Here is a 17,461-nt window from a genome sequence, read left to right on the forward strand (position 1 = left end):
AGGGTCCGTGACTGGACTCCAATTTCGCTTTCAGGCTGTTACAAGCAGTGCAGCATCCTGATTTCAGATTGTTTGATGTTTGTCCTGAACCTGTGAAAGACGCCGGGGCCAATAGATCGTCTGCAACAGTCCAGTGTTATTTGGACGCAGCAGAATTGAGAGGTTCTTCACCATTGGACCCCCCCCCCCCCCCCCCGTGTTAACGTCCAGGAAAAGCTGAAGCGGCTGAAAGGGTGCAAGGTGTGTGGGGACAGTGTGGAATGGTTGGGCTGAGCAGCCTTGTGTCTTGTTGCAACTTCTATATCTTTCTACGCAACCATCATTGAACATTCTTCTTTTTCTCAGTTTCATGAATGGACTATTCCACACGGACAAAAAACTGAATGAGACGCGGGGTTGTTATTTTCGAAAACCGATCTGAATCCCCTGCCTTTCCCTGTCACACTTCGCGGAAAGATTCCGAATGCAGAGAGCGGGAAATGGATGAAAGTTCCGATAGACTCGCCTTAATTTCCCTGAAATGAAAGAACGAGTGGCACTTTCCCCTTTATTCCAAATGCATTCGCTTCTCCCCTGTAAGGAATGGACTTGCCCTGAACCTGCTTTCGAAATAGTGTACGCAGAAATTTCTATTTACATTAAAATCTCCATGAGGCACGCGTGAGGAGGTATGTACAATCGGAAAGGAAATAGATGTCTTACCCTGGTTTTTTTTGGGGTTGTCATGAAGGGATGTGTGGATGTTTTGTTCGATTTGTCTTAATTACCAAATGATTGTAAGTTGTCCTTAATTCTACCGCCTCACTTCGTGTACATCATTCGCCAAATGACAATCATTGCCAGCTCGCCTGGCTCTGTGAGTGCCTGTCTTGCTCTGGAGGTAGGTGAACAGAGCTAGTGAGTGAGCGACCTTCTCTTTTTTATTGTTAAATGTAAAAGTAGTTATTTCTGACTCTTAATTGTGCCCGCCCGCCCGATTACAGGGGTTGCTTCAGCCACTGTTTTGGGGGGTGGGAGGCAGGCTGCTGTCGGCTGATGCACAGCGTGTATTTATTCGGAACCTCGCAATAGATATTTGAGCAGTTTCACCGGGGCACTCCCGGGTTTCAATTTGGGAAGAAAAAAAAAGCCCCCTGTAAAAGACAGGGTAACCTATTTTTAAAATAATTGCACCGAGGAGAATTGTTTGCCTCAATTGCTATGTGTGCAGAATGCAATTGTTAGCTGTCCATCTGAAAAGATAAAAATAACCCGAGGGGGACAAAAAGAAAATAACTGTGGGTGGGGAGGGGGGGGGGGGGGAGTTGGAGGGAAATAAGGTTGTGGGAGGCGAGAGACAAGAGGTGGCGGTGATGTGGAGGCTAATGTGTGTTTTGTGTGGAGATGATCTGCTGAGATGTGCATCATCAGGTGGGAGGAGGGAGGGAATCGACCCCAGAACAGGATTCTGCCACTGACGTCAGACAGATCTCTCCCAGTCATTTTCCTCCCCCGCACAGTGTAATTCCTTTAGTCATTTCCAGGGATATCCTTCCCCGAGTGAGCTTCTATGCCCCGATTTGAGGAAAACAAGGACTGACTGGGATTGCCAGTCTCGAAGTTCGAGAAGTATTCGGTGTTGCCGCCTTTCTGGAAGGGTGGGTATTCCTGCTGTGACTCCGGTCTCACCAGGCAGACCGGTAACCTCGCCATTCCTCCTGTTCACCATACGTGAATCAATGGGAAATATCAGCAGACAGACCTCTGGTAACAGCAACACTTGATGTTGTATTCACCCGACTCCGGATATGCATGTCTGCCAGCCAAGGATCACAGGATTGCTGTAAGAGACAATTTTTGATCCATTGCAAATTAGGGAGCTCGGAGGCCGATTGTAACATCCCAACTGTTGCACGATTGGCATAGGGGAACCCGGCAGACCAGGAATGGTTGCGAGAAACCATGCCCTCTGTATGTGGAATGAATTTTAAACTGCCCCAGCCTCCTAAATGTAGATTGACACTTCAATTTGTCGTGTCGAAATGATCTCAGTGCAGTCTGAAGGAAGTTGCTGTTTTCCTTTCTCTTGCAGACGTGGTGGTTGGAATATATTAGAATCGAGAACTACAGTGGTTTGCAGTGATTGGAAATGGGAAATTACATTTCCTTTGCACGGGATTCTGATATTGTTTCAGCCAGCATTTTGGAAACTGCGATTTTATCAGCTGAACTTCGAGTTACTGGTCCATGGTGACCACGATGACTATCCTATTCATAGGATTATCTGGGAGATGTACTAATGTTTTGGGGATCTGTTCTGTGATTTGGTCAATTTTTCCTGGAAACCTGCAAAACAATTGAACTTGATTGCAACTATTTATTTTCTTGGTCCACTTGCATTTGTTATCTGAAAGTCTCTGATTGAATTTTCATATTCACATATATATTTAATGATGCTGTCATACACTTACAGTCAGGTGAGGTTGAGTCAAATGCCCCACCCCTCTCTTTTCCCTTTCCTGCTTTGACCAGGATATACTGGGTGGTATACTTGCCAATTTTGTGAGTGTTTAACTGTTTACTTGCTGTGACTATTAAAGACACAGACAGATGGGTTTTCGTGAGTTGTTTTTAAAGAAGAAGAGATAAATTTTATGGTATCTAACCCAGTCTAAGTAAATAATAAAAATGCTTTCAACATTTGCACACAAACACACACAAATAGATTGCAGAATGGGTAGGATGGATTAAGTAATTTAGACTCCAGTAAAATGGATGGGGTATATGGTTCTTGAAGAATGATGATTCGGCTGGCTTCAGGCTGAACTTGGTGGTCTGCTGCTTCTACTCGATGGTCCTGTTGCTTTCTGTGTTGAGCTGGTTTAAAGATGTAGGTGAGTAAATTATCTGTACTTTTGGAGACAGTGGTGCTGGGTTGAGTTCTTTTTAAAACCTCTGTAGGACAGGGTTCAAACTTTGCAAGGTGGGTGGAGAGAGAGAGAAAGAACCCACTCAGAGTCTTGTTCCTACAGTGTCTCAGTTGCTTGTCCTGTTCATTGAGTCATAGAGTTTTACAGCACAAAAACAGGCTCTTTGGCCAATTGTGTCTGCACCAGCCATCAAGCACCTATCCTAATCCCATTTTCCTGCAGAACAGGTGCTTAAATGCACAAAGGTTGTCGTGTCACATGACCTTCCATCTCCAACTGCTTTGTGGCCCAAATATGGTCAAGGCTGGTGTATTCCAGTTATCATGGCTGGGAATTCCTCTGTCAGCCAAGGTTCCATTGTCTAAGTGATTATAATAGCCTAATGGTTTGCCTCCACCCAGTTGAATATCCAGGTGATTGGATGCTTTGCTAATGGGATAGAAGATGGCCACCATTCATCCCCTTCAATAATAATAATAATCTTTTATTGTCACAAGTATGAAGGTACTGTGAAAAGTCCCTAGTCGCCACATTCCGGCGCCTGTTCGGGTAAGCTGGTACCCGTGCTGCTGGCCTTGTTCTGCATTACAAATCAGCTGTCTAGCCCATTGAGTTAAACCAGTTTTTCAAGTCAGTTGTTCCTGGTGATTTACAGTCAGGTTGTCTCAATTTCACTAGTTTTGGAATGCAGAAGGTACAGTGATGCAAATGTACAGCCATGATTGACTGGAATGTGGGTTTAGCTTTTTACAGAAAATCAATTAGGGATTTCCAGTCAGTGAATTCAAAAATCATTTTTTGATACAAAGCATGGTTTCACAACAGTATGTTGTTTGATTACATGGTATGTACCAGAAAATGCACTGATTCAGTCAAATCTCTTGGTGTGATTATTGTTTACTGATTTGAGGCAATTTGTTCATGTTTTCTAGAAACCAGTTGGGTAGGGAATGGGGGCACCTTGTCATGGGACTAGGATTGTGCCCTTCTGTCAATGGATTCATTATTGTGCTAGAAAGGATTAAGTTCAAGTCTTGCCTCTTGTACATCCCCGACTTTCTTCACCCCACCAAATGTGGCCATGCAACAGTCCTACACAATTAAAAAAAACTTTTGTCTGACCTCTTCATGTCTCCCCCTCTCCTGCGTAAGGTGCTGCTTACCAATTGTTTAGTTTGCTGTCCTAATTTCCCTTTTGGCCCAATGTCAATTTATGCCTGATTACACCCAGCAGAGTTTTGAATGAATTCAAGTTCATAGAAAGTAAAAGATGGGAGGATGCTGAGGAGAGCTTTGGAACATCTGGAATTAGCAAAGGTGTTAAGGAGGGTTTCAGCAGCAGATGTGCTAAGGTAGGGTTGAAGACATGCAGTTTTACGGAGGTGAAAATAAGTGGTCTCTGATGGAGAGGAAATGAGACTAATTACATGTTTGTTCATTTTTTACAGCTCCGTGACATCTTTGGGAATGTAAGGGGCTAGAATCACACTCTACTAGAACAATTCTCGGCTGCAAAGGATTTTGTTTATTCACGTATCTGCACAAAATCTTCAGAAATGCCGGAGCAAAGCAATGATTATAGGGTTGTTGTATTTGGAGCTGCAGGAGTTGGAAAAAGTTCATTAGTGCTGCGTTTTGTGAGAGGGACTTTCAGAGAAACATACATTCCAACAATCGAAGATACATACAGGCAAGTAATCAGCTGTGATAAAAATATATGTACACTTCAAATCACGGACACCACAGGGAGTCATCAGTTTCCTGCAATGCAGAGGCTGTCCATTTCCAAAGGGCATGCCTTCATTCTGGTATACTCTGTGACCAGCAAACAATCCGTGGAGGAACTTCAGCCCATCTATGAGCAGATCTGTCAAATCAAAGGGAACATTCAGAATATCCCCATCATGTTAGTGGGAAATAAGAGGGATGAGACTCAGAGGGAAGTGGAGGCCACTGAAGGAGAAGCTCTGGCCACAAAGTGGATGTGTTCTTTTATGGAGACCTCTGCCAAACTCAACTACAATGTGCAGGAACTTTTCCAAGAGTTGCTTAATTTGGAAAAGAGGAGACCAGTCAGCCTCCAAGTGGATGGAAAGAAATCCAAACAGCAAAAGAGAAAAGACAAACTGAAAGGAAAATGTTCCCTCATGTGAAATGCAACCTATTTAAATCATATCTACTGCATGGTGCAACCAGGCTTGGATTTCATAGACTTCCTGTGCAAAGGGGGCCATTTTTACACAATGACTCATTTCCTACCAACCCATAAATCAGGCAAAACAAATCTTAAATCAGTTGTACACTTAATGAATAAAAATCAAAACATAAAGTCCCACCACTGGATGGATTGTATTATCAGCTTACGTTGTTGTTGGAAAAGACATGCTTCTTGCATTTTCATATTTAAATCATAATTTCCATGTGTACACGGTTAATTAAACAAAAATATATTAAAACTGTATCTGCATGAATAATGGCTGGAGAATTCTTACTTAATTATAACACAAATATTTTACATTCAAGTAAATCAATGGAAATACACTTGATTGTTGACAAATTAGAAGTGTTTAATGACAATTATTTCTCTTTCCAATATTCTTCCTTCATGATAGTGACTTGCCCTGGGGTACAATGCCACAGCTTTGATGCCCTCTTGTGCCTGGATCAACTGACCATTCTTCATGCATCAATTAGACAATGAATATTGGCATGGTATTTGAAAGTATCACATTCTGCACCTCTCCTTCCAGTTGCCTTAGATCTGCATATTTCTTAAGGGGAAACTGGGTAGTGACCAGACCTGAGAACTTGGCTGACCGTTCACTACTGTAGTCCAGAGGTGGAGGTCAATTGTCGCATACCAACTGCTTGGCCCATTTGATTTTTATGCTCTCAGCCTCCCCACTCACCCACTTGAACTTCTCTCATGATGTCCATACACAAGGGGCAAAAATATTGGACGGACCATTAATTCCAGGTTTCTATTCTGAACTGGTCAGCAGTGGCCTTGAAATAACTCTTTCCCTTATTTTTAATTAAAAAATTAACACTACAATGAAGTTACTGTGAACAGCCCCTAGTCACCACATTCCGGCACCTGTTCGGGTACACAGAGGGAGAATTCAGAATGTCCAATTCATCTAACAGCACTTCTTTCAGGACTTCTGGGAGGAAATTGGAACATGCGGAGGACGTGCAGACTCCGCACAGACAGTGACCCAGCTGTGAATTGAACCTGGAACCCTGGTTCTGTGAAGCCACTGTGCTACCCATCCCTGTGAAGAGACCCAGCTTCAGTTCAGCACTCCCCACAGCTGAAATTGGAGAATGCCCTACCATGTGTATTGTGTTGATGCTCCACAAATAAATATATTTTCCAAAAACCCAGAGTATGTACAAAAAAATGAAATAACAACATATACAGCAGCCCTCCAGTATCTCGCCCCAGTATTTATGAGTTTTTAGTGTCATCAAAGTATTTGACAATGTCGATTTTACCTTCAAGCTCATCCTTCTTACCTTTTTTTCAATTTAGAGTACCCAATTAATTTTTTTCCAATTAAGGGGCAATTTAGCATGGCCAATCCACCTAACCTGCACATCTTTGGGTTGTGGGGGCAAAACCCACGCAGACACGGGGAGAATGTGCAAACTCCACAGGGACAATGACACAGGGCCAGCATTCAAACCCGGGTCCTCAGCACTGTAGACCCAGTGTTAACCACTGCGCCGCCATGCTGCCCTCGTCCTTCTTACCTAATACCCATGTACATATTTGGACTCACTAGATGGAATGATTCGGTGCAAAAAAATGTTCCTGTGTTTTCCCTCCCTTACTCAAGGAAACTGAATCCAATTGTAGTACCTGTACTGCCACCCTGACCAAGATCCACCATCTTCAGCACAAACCTTTTGAAAGATTTACACTTAAAGGTCTTTGACTCAGCAGTGCATACCAACTGATCAATATAGAAGGTCTGTGTTTTTCCATTGATAAGTTCTTCCTGTTCTTGAACCACATGTAAGATCACTCCTACTGGTCACATCCATGCACTTATAGTAGGGATTTATAGATAGTGATCAGGAACAGAAACTCTAGGTGTTTTTTCTTCTTTCTATACCTGGCAGACGTGAGTTCAGTTGTAGCACTGCACTAGCTGCAATCAGCACAAACTGGGCTTTGAACTTGTGGTCTTCACGATATATATATCTACAACAGCCTTAACCATCTGAGTCACTGAAGCAACCTTTGTAATTTCTTTCTCTAACTTTACATTTATTTGCTATTGAGCACATAAGTGTCACTTCAGCACAGCTTGAAGGACTACTGCATCATCAGAAGTGACAACTTTCAGATGAGATTTAAACCAGGTCCCACTTGCCTGTCTGTAAGTTCAGGTAGACATTAAAGATCCCGGGCATCCTTTTTTTAAAAAAAGCAGGAAGTGTTCTGGCATCTTAGCCAAAATGTATCCTTGAACCAGCAGCAAAAACATTTTAATTGGTCATTTATCTCATTGCTGTTACCTTGTATTCAAATTGGCTGCTGTTTTTGCCTACAAGAAAGAATACATTTCAAAAGTAACTATTTGGCTTTGATGTGGAACTATGGGAACATCCTGAATTTATTCCTTTTATTATTTGCTTCCTGTTTTCTTTATAAATTTAGAGTACCCAATTCATTATTTCTAATTAAGGGGCAATTTAGTGTGGCCAATCCACCTACCTTGCACATCTTTGGGTTGTGGGGGCGAAACCTACGCAAACACGGGGAGAATGTGCAAACTCCACACGGACAGTGACCCAGAGCCGGGATTGAGCCTGGGACCTTGGAGCCACGAGGCAGGAGTGCTAAGCTCAGCGCCATTGTGCTGCCCTTGCTTCCTGTTTTCTGAGCCCCTTAAATATGACAATCTCCAGTTAAGGAAAGCAAATATTTGAACTAAATGCAAAATAGTGCAGATGATGAAAATCACTAACAAAATAAGAAAATGCTTCATCTGATGAGAAAATGTGAGCCAGCTGACTCTTCAAATATGAAACCATTTGTCAGAATTTAGAAAAACAATTATTTGACTTTGTTCTATTCAGAAATCTATGACACGGACTCAGTAGACTGAATTACTCCTCTCTGTGCTATAATGCCTCTATGATTCATTTGGCTTTTACATAACTTTCCTCTATGTTCTTCCATTTGGCTGTTCTCAGTGATGTTCAACACTACCAGTTCAGGCTCAAATTCATTCAAATTTGGCCACTCTCAAGATACCACCTCTCATGCCAAGCATAATGAATTGCTTCTGCAGGCTATTATACTATTGTAAACAAAAACTTGCATGTGGTGTAATTTGGAAACCAGCTCGCCCGTGGGTGAAGTTAAATACCTTTTAGCCTGCAGCACAAACACGGGACCAAACAAATCTAGGTTCTGACAAAGTGTTCTGCCGGCAAAGATGTGGAATTCCTCCAGTCATGGGCACATCGTCATGTCCAAAGTCACTTGCACTTACAGATGCAACAGTGGCCCTCATCTAACCCTCAAAAATCATATTCACTGGGAGGACAATTTGAGGTAGCACCCAGATTCCCACAGAATTGTAACTACAAATTCTGTTATTGAGTGAAAGGCATAGATACATAAAAGATAGGAGCAGGAGGAGGCCTTTTGGCCCTTCGAGCCAGCTCTGCCATTCAGCACGATCATGGCTGATCATCCAACTCAATAGCCTAATCCTGCTTTCTCCCCATAGCCTTTGATTCCGTTCTCCTCAAGTGCTATATCCAGCCGCCTCTTGAATATATTCAAGGTTTTAGCATCAACTACTTCCTGTGGTAATGAATTCCACAGGCTCATCACTCTTTGTGTGAAGAAATGTCTCCTTATCTCTGTCCGAAATTGTTTACCCTGAATCCTCAGAATGTGACCACTGGTTCTGGACACACTCATCATTGGTAACATCTTCTCGCATCTACCCTGTCTAGTCCTGTTAGAATTTTATAAGTTTCTATGAGATCCACCCTCATTCTTCGGAACTCCAGTGAGAACAATCCCAACCTAGTCAATCTCTCCTCATATGACAGTCCCGCCATCCCTGGAAGCAGTCTGGTAAACCTTCGCTGCACTTGAGAGAGAGCAAGAACATCCTTCCTCAGAGAAGGAGACCAAAACTGCACACAATACTCCAGGTGTGGCCTCACCAAAGCCCTGTAAAATTGCAGCAACACATCCCTGCTTCTATACTCGAAACCTCTCGCAATGAATGCCAACATACGATTAGCCTTCTTTACCGCCTGCTGTACCTGCATGCTTACCTTCAGCAAATCGTGCACAAGAAAGCCCAGGTCCCCCTGCGCACTCCCCTCTCCCAATTTACAACCATTCAGGTAGTAATCTGCATTCCTGTTTCTGCTTCCAACGTGAATAACCTCACACTTATCCAAATTATACTGCATCTGTCATTGATTTGCCCACTCGCCCAGCCTGTCCAGATCATGCTGTAGGATCCCTGCTTCCTCGTCACAGTTCACCCTCCCACCCAACTTGGTATCATCTGCAAACTTTGAGATGTTTAATTTTGTTCCCTCATCCAAATCATTAATATCTATTGTGAAAAGCTGGGGTCCCAGCACCGATCCCTGTGGTACCCCACTAGTTACTGCCTGCCAATTTGAAAAGGACCCATTAATCCCTACTCTTTGTTTCCTCTCTGCCAACCAGTTTTCTATCCACCTCAATACATTTTCCCCAATCCCATGCGCTTTAATTTTGCACAATAATCTCTTTTGCGGGACTTTGTCAAACGCCTTCTGAAAGTCCAAATATACCACATCAACTGTACTGGTTACATCTTCAAAGAATTCCAAACAGATTTGTCAAGCATGATTTTCCCTTCATAAATCCATGCTGATTCTGACTGATTCTGCCACTGCTTTCTAAATGTTCCGCTATAAAGTCCTTGATAATGGATTCAAGTATTTTCCACAATACCCATGTTAGGCTTACTGGTCTATAATTCCCTGCTTTCTCTCTACCTCCATTTTTGAATATCAGAGTGACGTGAGCTACCCTCCAATCTGCAGGGACAGTTCCAGAGTATATAGAATCCCGGAAGAAGACCACCAATGCATCCACTATTTCCCGAGCCACCTCCTTAAGCACTCTGGGATGCCGATTCTCAGGCCCTGGGAGTTTATCCGCCTTCAATCCCATCAATTCTCCCAGCACCATTTCTCTACTAACGTCGATCTCCCTCAGTTCTTTCCTCTCACTAAACCTTTCATTCTCCAACATTTTTGGTATCTGATTTGTGTCCGCATAGCCATTTCTTTGTCCCTTATTATGCTTTCCCCTGTTTCTGTCTGTAAGGGGCCTAGATTTCTTTTTACCAATCTCTTTCTCTTCAAATATCGATAGAAACTCTTAGTGTCAGTCTTTAGGCTCCCTGCAAGGTTCCTTTCGTACTGTACTTTCCCCTTCTTTGCTGAATTCTAAACTGATCCAAATCCTCAAACCTATTATTTTTCTTGGCCAGTCTGTATGCTTCTTCCTTGTATCAGATACTATTTCTAATTTCCTTTGTAAGCAATGGATTGGCCCTCTGACCCCCCTTTGCTTTTGTGCCAGTCAGGAATGAACAGTTGCTGTAGCTCCCCATGTGTTCCCGCTCATGGTGGTCTTTTTGTGCCCTTTATGCCGGTTTGTTGCAGGAATTTTGTAGAGGAAAGGTGCAGAACTGAGAGCAGAAAAGAGTGATCCCTAGTTTATGCAGCTGCGGGTCAGAAGTACTCGGGAAAGAATGAACCATGTGGCAGTGGCGAGTGAGGAGCGGACAATGCACGTGGAGATGGCGGACGGGCAGGGTCTGGCTCTCCCGGCACAGTGATCGATGGACTAGTTGGTGAGCTTCTTAAATGAGAAGTTCACCCAACAGCGGAAGGAAAGTGCGGAGGACCTGACCCGGGCGGTGGACTCTATCAAGGCGGTGAATGACCGTGTGGAGCCAAGACTGGTGGCCCAGGGTCAGGCGATCTAGAGGTTAGGGGAGCAGGGGGGGAGCAGGAGAAACAGTCCACCTCGACGGCAGCAGAATTGGGCCGATGCGTGACCAGCAGAAGAGACTGCTGGAGAAAGTGGAGGACCTGGAGAACTGTTCTTGGAGACATAACATCCGGATTATGGATCTGCCGGAGGGAGTCGAAGGATTGGATGCGGGTGCGTATGTTGAGAAGATGCTGGAGAAGCTGCTTGGGGAAGTTGCATTTGACCGGCAGTTAGAGGTGGATCGGACCCACAGGGCACTGATGCGCAAACCCCAGGGGGGTGAGCCGCCGAGGGCGATGGTGGTACGATTGCATCGGTTCCTGGATAAGGAACGCATCATGAGGTGGGCCAGGCAGACGAGGCTATGCACTTGGGAAGATGTCGAGATTCGGGTGTACCAAGACATGGGAGCAGAGCTCACAAAGAGGAGGGTGAGCTTTAATAAGGTCAAGTCGGCCCTGTATAAGAAGGTCGTAAAGTTTGGACTACTGTACCCGGCTCGCCTATGGGTGACCTATGGGGGCCAGGAGTTGTACTTTGGCTCGGAGGAGGCAGTGGACTTAATGAAGGAGACTGGACTGGCAGGGGAAGGAGGACCTTGTACTTGGATTGAGGAGAACTGAACTATGTTGTGAAAACTTTGGGTCTATGTTGTTCGGATTTCTTTTGTTTTTTCCGTTTTCGATTCTGGTTGGGGTTAGGTCAGTGCTTTGTTAAGGGTTGAGAGGTGGGTCTCTGTGTTCGGACCTTGGGTGGGATTGTTTGTTTGTTTTTGCTTCTTGCCTTTGTTTCGATTGTTTGCACTAAGAGCAGGGGGGAGGGAAATCAGTGGGGGGTAGGGTGGTAGGCGCCATGGGCGGGGGCTGCCAGGCTAGCTGGGCGGGCTAGTTCATAGAAGCAAAGTGGGAGGTGAGCTGAAGATCGTATGGGGGTGGGGGCGGATGGGAGGGAGAGTGGAAGTTGGGGGGTTGGGCGGGGTGGAGGGGGGGGGGTAGATTTGACTGCTGAGGGGGAGGGTACTTTCAAATTGGAGGAGGAGGAGGGTTGATGACAGTAGTTGCCCAGGGGCGGGCCAGGGGAGATGCGGGACATGGGCCGCAGACTGGCCGAGGAGAGGTTATGGTTGATCGAAGGGCAGGGTGCCCCCTGACCAGGCTGATCACGTGGAACGTTTGGGGCCTGAATGGGCCAGTTAAAAGGGCCAATGTGTTCGCACACTTAAGGCAACTGACGGCAGACATGGCCATGTTGCAGGAGACACATCTGAAGGTGGGGGACCAGATTAGATTAAGGAAGGGATGGGTTGGGCAAGTGTTCCATTCGGGATGAGACTTTAAAACAAGGGGGGTGGTGATCTTGGTTAATAAGCGGGTGGCATTCAATGTGGGGAATATAGAGGCGGACCCGGGGGGTAGATATGTTATGGTTAGTGAGAAGTTGGAGGGGAGGCCATGGAATTTGGTAAATATATATGCCTGAACTGGGATGACGTTGAGTTTGTTAGACGGGTGCAGGGGATGATCCCGGACCTAGATTCACATCGACTGATTATGGGGGAGATTTCAACACGGTCCTGGATCCAAGACTGGACCGATCGAGTTCAAGGTCTGGGAAGGTATCAGCTATGGTAAAGGAGCTGCGGGGGTTTATGGAGTGCAGGGGGGGGGGTTTGATCCGTGGAGATTTGGGAGGCCAAGGAGTAAGGAGTTTTCATTCTACTCCCATGTGCACAAGGTGTATTCCCGGATAGACTTCTTTGTGATGGACAAAATGCTGCTGGCTGAGGTGGTAGATGCTGAATATTCAAAATAGTGTGTCAGACCACACCCCGCACTGGGTAGACTTGCAAGTGAGTAAAGGAAAGGCCCAGCGCCCGCAATGGAGGTTGGATGTGGGGCTGTTAGCGGAGGAGGTGGCGTGTGAGCGGGTGAGGGAGGCCATTCGGGGATATATAAAGATCAATGACACGGGTGAGGTTTCGGCCGGGGTGGTTTGGGAGGTACTGAAGGCGGTTATTAGGGGGGTATTCATCTCAATTCGGCCCCATAAAGAGAAGGATGAGCAGGCGGAGTTGGACAGACTGGTAGGCAAAATTTTACAGGTGGACAGAAGGTTTGTGGAGTCTCCGGATGATGGGCTTCTGAAGGAGCGTCAGAGACTACAACTGGAATTTGGGTTCCTGTCCACAGGTAAGGCAGAGGGACAGCTGAGGAGGGTCAAGGGGCGGTGTATGAATATGGGGAAAAAGCCAGCAGGATCCTGGCGCATCAGCTGAGGAAACAGGAGGCGGCGAGAGAGATTGGGAAAGTGAGGGATTCAGGGGGGGTGAATGATGTGTTTCGTGAGTTTTATAGTAGATTTTATAAATCGGAACCCACAGCCGGGGAGGAGGGGATGAACCGATTTCTGGGGGTGCTGGTGTTTCCGAGGATAGATGAGGAGTTGGTGGAGGATTTGGGAGCCCCATTTGGGCTTGGGCAGGTTATAGCCGGGCTGGGGGCGATGCAATCGGGTAAAGCCCCATGACCCTGTTGAGTTCTATAAAAAGTTTTCCGGGCTGTTGGGGCCGCTCCTGGTAAAGGCTTTTAATGAGTTGAAGGAGTTGGGAGTGCTCCCCCTACATTATCGCAGGCATCGATCTCCCTTATTTAAAGCGGGTTAAGGATCCGGAGAGCTGTGGTTCGTACAGGCCAATCTCACTGCTAAATGTGAATGCAAAATTGCTGGCAAAGATCTTGGCCACACATATAGAGAATTGTGTTCCGGGGTTAATAGGGGAGGACCAGACGGGATTTGTTAAGGGTTGGCACCTGACGTCCAACATTAGGCGGCTCCTAAATGTAATAATGATGCCTGCGAAGGGCGCGAGGTTGAGGTGGTGGTGGCCATGGATGCAGAAAAGGCCTTTGATCGGCTGGAGTTGAAGTGTATGTGGGATGTCCTGGGAAAGTTTGGGTTCGGGCAGGGATTTGTGGATTGGGTCCGGTTGCTATATTAGGCATCGGTGGCAAATGTAAGGACAAACCGGGTTCGATCAGAGTATTTTAGTTTGTGTCGGGGGACGAGACAGGGATGGCCACTCTCCCACTACTGTTTGCCCTGACCATAGAGCCTTTGGCAATGGCACTGAGAGCATGAAACATTTGGCGGGGGATAGTGAGAGAGGGGGTGGAACATAGGGTCTCGCTCTACGCGGATGATTTGTTCCTTTATATAACAGACCCGCTGGAGGGAATTGCAGGAATTATTGGGATATTGGTGGAATTTGGTCGGTTCTCAGATTACAAACTGAATATGGGCAAGGGTGACGTCTTTGCGATCCAGGCAAGGGGGCAGGAGAGGAGATTGAGGGAGATGCCGTTCAAAGTGATGGGAGTGAGTTTTAGGTATCTGGGGATTCAGGTGGCAAGGGACTGGGATCAGCTTCATAACCAAAATTTGGGCAGGTTGATTGAGCAAATGAAAGGGGACTTCCGCAGGTGGGACATGCTCCCGCTGTCATTGGCGGGGACGGTACAGACTGTGAAAATTACAGTCCTCCCGAGATTGCTTTTTGTGTTTCCGTGTCTTCCAATCTTCAACCCCAAGGCATTTTTTAGCAATATTAATACGGCAATCTCGGGTTTTATATGGGCCGGGAAAGCCCCCGAGCGGGGGGCACAGGGAGGGGGGCTTGGCCCTTCTGAAGTTTATTAATTGCTACTGGGCGGGCAATATATCGATGGTTAGGAAATGGGGAGTGGGGGAGGGTTTTGTGTGGGAGCGAGTGGAGGCGGCATCTTGCAAGGGCACAAGTCTGAATGCTTTGTTAATAGCACCTCTGCCATTCTCGCCAACTCGGTCCTCCACAAGACAAGTGATAGTGGCAGCCCTGAGAGTGTGGGGGCAATGGAGGCAGCACTTGTGACTGGAGGGGGTGTCGGTGTGGTCACCGATCTGTGACAATCACCGGTTTGCTCTGGGGGAGCTGGACGGGAGCTTCAGGAGGTGGCAGTGGGCAGGGATTGAGAGATTTGGGGATCTCTTCATTGAGGAGGATTTCCTGAGCCTGGAGGAGTTATAGGCGAAGTTTGAGTTGCCAGTTGGGAATGGGTTCCGGTACCTGCGGTACAGGATTTTGTCCGGAGGCAGGTCCCGAGCTTCCCTCGCCTCCCACTAAGGGGACTACAGGATAAGGTGATGTCTAAAACAGGGGTTGGGGAGGGGAGGGGCTGGGAAATATATAAGGAACTGATGGAGTGCGAAAGGGTCCCAATTGGGGAGGTGAAGAGGAGGTCCAGCAGAGGGCAGCAGAGTGGAACCGCTGGTTGGCTGTTGTGGGGAAAATGTGCATCAGTGCATTGCGGTCACTATATCCAGAAGGTGTACCTGAGCAAGACACCCTCCGTGTTCAACTGAAGGCAAGCATTCAGCAGAGCAGAGCCGCTGATTGGCTGTTGCAGGGAAAATTTGCATCAGTGCATTGCGGTCACTGTATCCAGAAGGTGGTTTGTGGAGGAGCTGTTGTCAAGGGACAGTTAAACCCCAAACGCTTCTTCAGTGTTTCCCTCCCTACCTCCTCTCTAACCAAAAATAAACAATCACTGTAAGGATCCCAGCCGAGTAAAGATCAAGAGGGAGACCCGAGGGCAGGTAGAAGTAGAAAGAAGTTGAACCATGATGTCACAGCCAGCAGGTAAGTGATTGGCTGGTGACTGGTAAGTAGTTTTTCTTTTCCCTGAGGTGTGTTGATAAGGTAGGGTTTTTCTATTTCTATTTTTTTTTATCATGTGATTGGTAACAATTTTTCTTTTTTTTTCACTTTTTCATTTATCTATTATTTGATATTATAGTTGGACTAAGTTAAGCTTAAGATTAAAAATGGCAGGAAATCTCAGACCCGTGTTATGCTCCTCTTGCTGAATGGGGGAGCTCAGGCACATGGCTGATATCCCTGGCTCCTTCACGTGCGGGAAGTGTGTCCGGCTGCAGCTCTTGTTAGGCCGCATGACGGCTCTGGAGCTGCGGATGGACTCACTTTGGAGCATCTGCGATGCTGAGGAGGTCGTGGATAACACGTTTAGCGAATTGGTCACACCACAGATTAGGATTGCTGAGGGAGACAGGGAATGGGTGACCAAAAGGCAGAGAAAAGCAGGAAGGCAGTGCAGGTATCCCCTGCGGTCATCTCCCTCCAATACAGGTATACCGTTTTGGATATTGTTGGGGGAGATGGCTCACCAGGGAAAGGCAGCAGTAGCCAGGTTCATGACACCGTGGCTGGTTCTGCTGCACAGAAGGGCGGGAAAAAGAGTGGAAGGGCTATAGTCGTAGGGGATTCAATTATAAAGGGAGTAGATGTGCGGTTCTGTGGTCGAAAACGAGACTCCCGAATGGTATGTTGCCTCCCAGGTGCATGGGTCAGGGATGTCTCAGATCGGCTGCAGAACATTCTGAAGGGGGAGGGTGAACATCCAGTTGTCGTGGTGCACATAGGCATCAATGATATTGGTAAAAACCGGGATGAGGTCCTACAAGCAGAATTTAGGGAGTTAGGAGCCATGTTAAAAAGTTGGACCTCAGGTAGTAATCTCAGGATTGCTACCAGTGCCACATAGTAGTCAGAGTAGAAATGAAAGAATAGGCAGGATGAATGCGTGGCTTGAGAGATGGTGCAGGAGGGAGGGGTTCAGAATTTTGGGACATTGGAGGTGGGACTACTATAAATTGGACAGTCTACACCTGGGCCAGACTGGAACCAATGTCCTTGGGGGTGCTTTTGCTAACGCTGTTGGGGAGGGTTGAAACTAATGTGGCAGGGGGATGGGAACCAGATTAGGAAGTTAGAGGTCAGTAAAGAGGCAGCAACTAAAGCCAGTAAGGTACTAGATAATAAACTCAATGTGACTAAGGGGAAGAGTAGGCAGGGAGCAGATGATAAACGCAAAGGGACTGGTGGTCTGAGGTGCATTTGTTTTAATGCAAGAAGTGTAGTAGGTAAGTTAGGATTAGTACCTGGGAGTATGATGTTATTGCTATTACTGAGACTTGGTTGAGGGAAGGACGTGATTGGCAACTAAATATCCCAGGATATCGATGCTTCAGGAGGGATAGAGAGGGAGGTAAAAGTGGTGGAGGAGTTGCATTACTGGTCAGAGAGGATATCACAGCTGTGCTGAAGGAGGGCACTATGGAGGACTCGAGCATTGAGGTGATATGGGCAGAGCTCAGAAATAGGAAGGGTGCGGTAACATTGTTGGGGCTGTACTACAGACCTCCCAACAGCGAGCGTGAGATAGAGGTACAAATATGTAAACAGATTATGGAAAGATGTAGGAGCAACAGGGTGGTGGTGATGATAGATTTTAATTTTCACAACATTGACTGGGATACACTTAGTGTCAGAGGTCTAGATGGAGCAGAATTTGTAAGGAGCATCCAGGAGGGTCTTCTTGAGCAGTATGTAAATAGTCCAACTCGGGACGGGGCCATACTGGACCTGATGTTGCGGAATGAACCTGGCCAGGTTGTT

At 46.3% G+C, this 17,461-nt stretch overlaps 1 protein-coding gene across 5 annotated transcripts; it reads left to right on the top strand.

Annotated features, from left to right (window-relative positions):
• Positions 1–238: 238 nt before the first annotated feature.
• LOC140426382 (GTP-binding protein Di-Ras2-like) lies at positions 239–5,383 on the top strand. Of its 5 annotated transcripts, none has more exons than XM_072511070.1 (2): positions 239–668; positions 4,358–5,383. In XM_072511070.1, the coding sequence occupies exon 2, from the start codon at positions 4,466–4,468 to the stop codon at positions 5,060–5,062; it is 597 nt and encodes a 198-aa protein (XP_072367171.1). In that variant the 5' UTR covers positions 239–668; positions 4,358–4,465; the 3' UTR covers positions 5,063–5,383. The 5 variants fall into 5 exon arrangements, with proteins under 5 accessions (XP_072367171.1, XP_072367174.1, XP_072367172.1 ...); XM_072511073.1 differs by lacking the exon at positions 239–668 and adding an exon at positions 764–880; XM_072511071.1 differs by lacking the exon at positions 239–668 and adding an exon at positions 1,495–1,637.
• Positions 5,384–17,461: the final 12,078 nt, after the last annotated feature.

The sequence above is a fragment of the Scyliorhinus torazame genome, chromosome 7 (assembly GCF_047496885.1).
Source record: "Scyliorhinus torazame isolate Kashiwa2021f chromosome 7, sScyTor2.1, whole genome shotgun sequence".
Lineage (NCBI taxonomy): Eukaryota > Metazoa > Chordata > Chondrichthyes > Carcharhiniformes > Scyliorhinidae > Scyliorhinus > Scyliorhinus torazame.

Bases quoted from the DNA above. Each gene is read 5' to 3' on its own strand.
- LOC140426382 (XM_072511070.1), top strand. From the start codon at position 4,466: ATGCCGGAGCAAAGCAATGATTATAGGGTTGTTGTATTTGGAGCTGCA.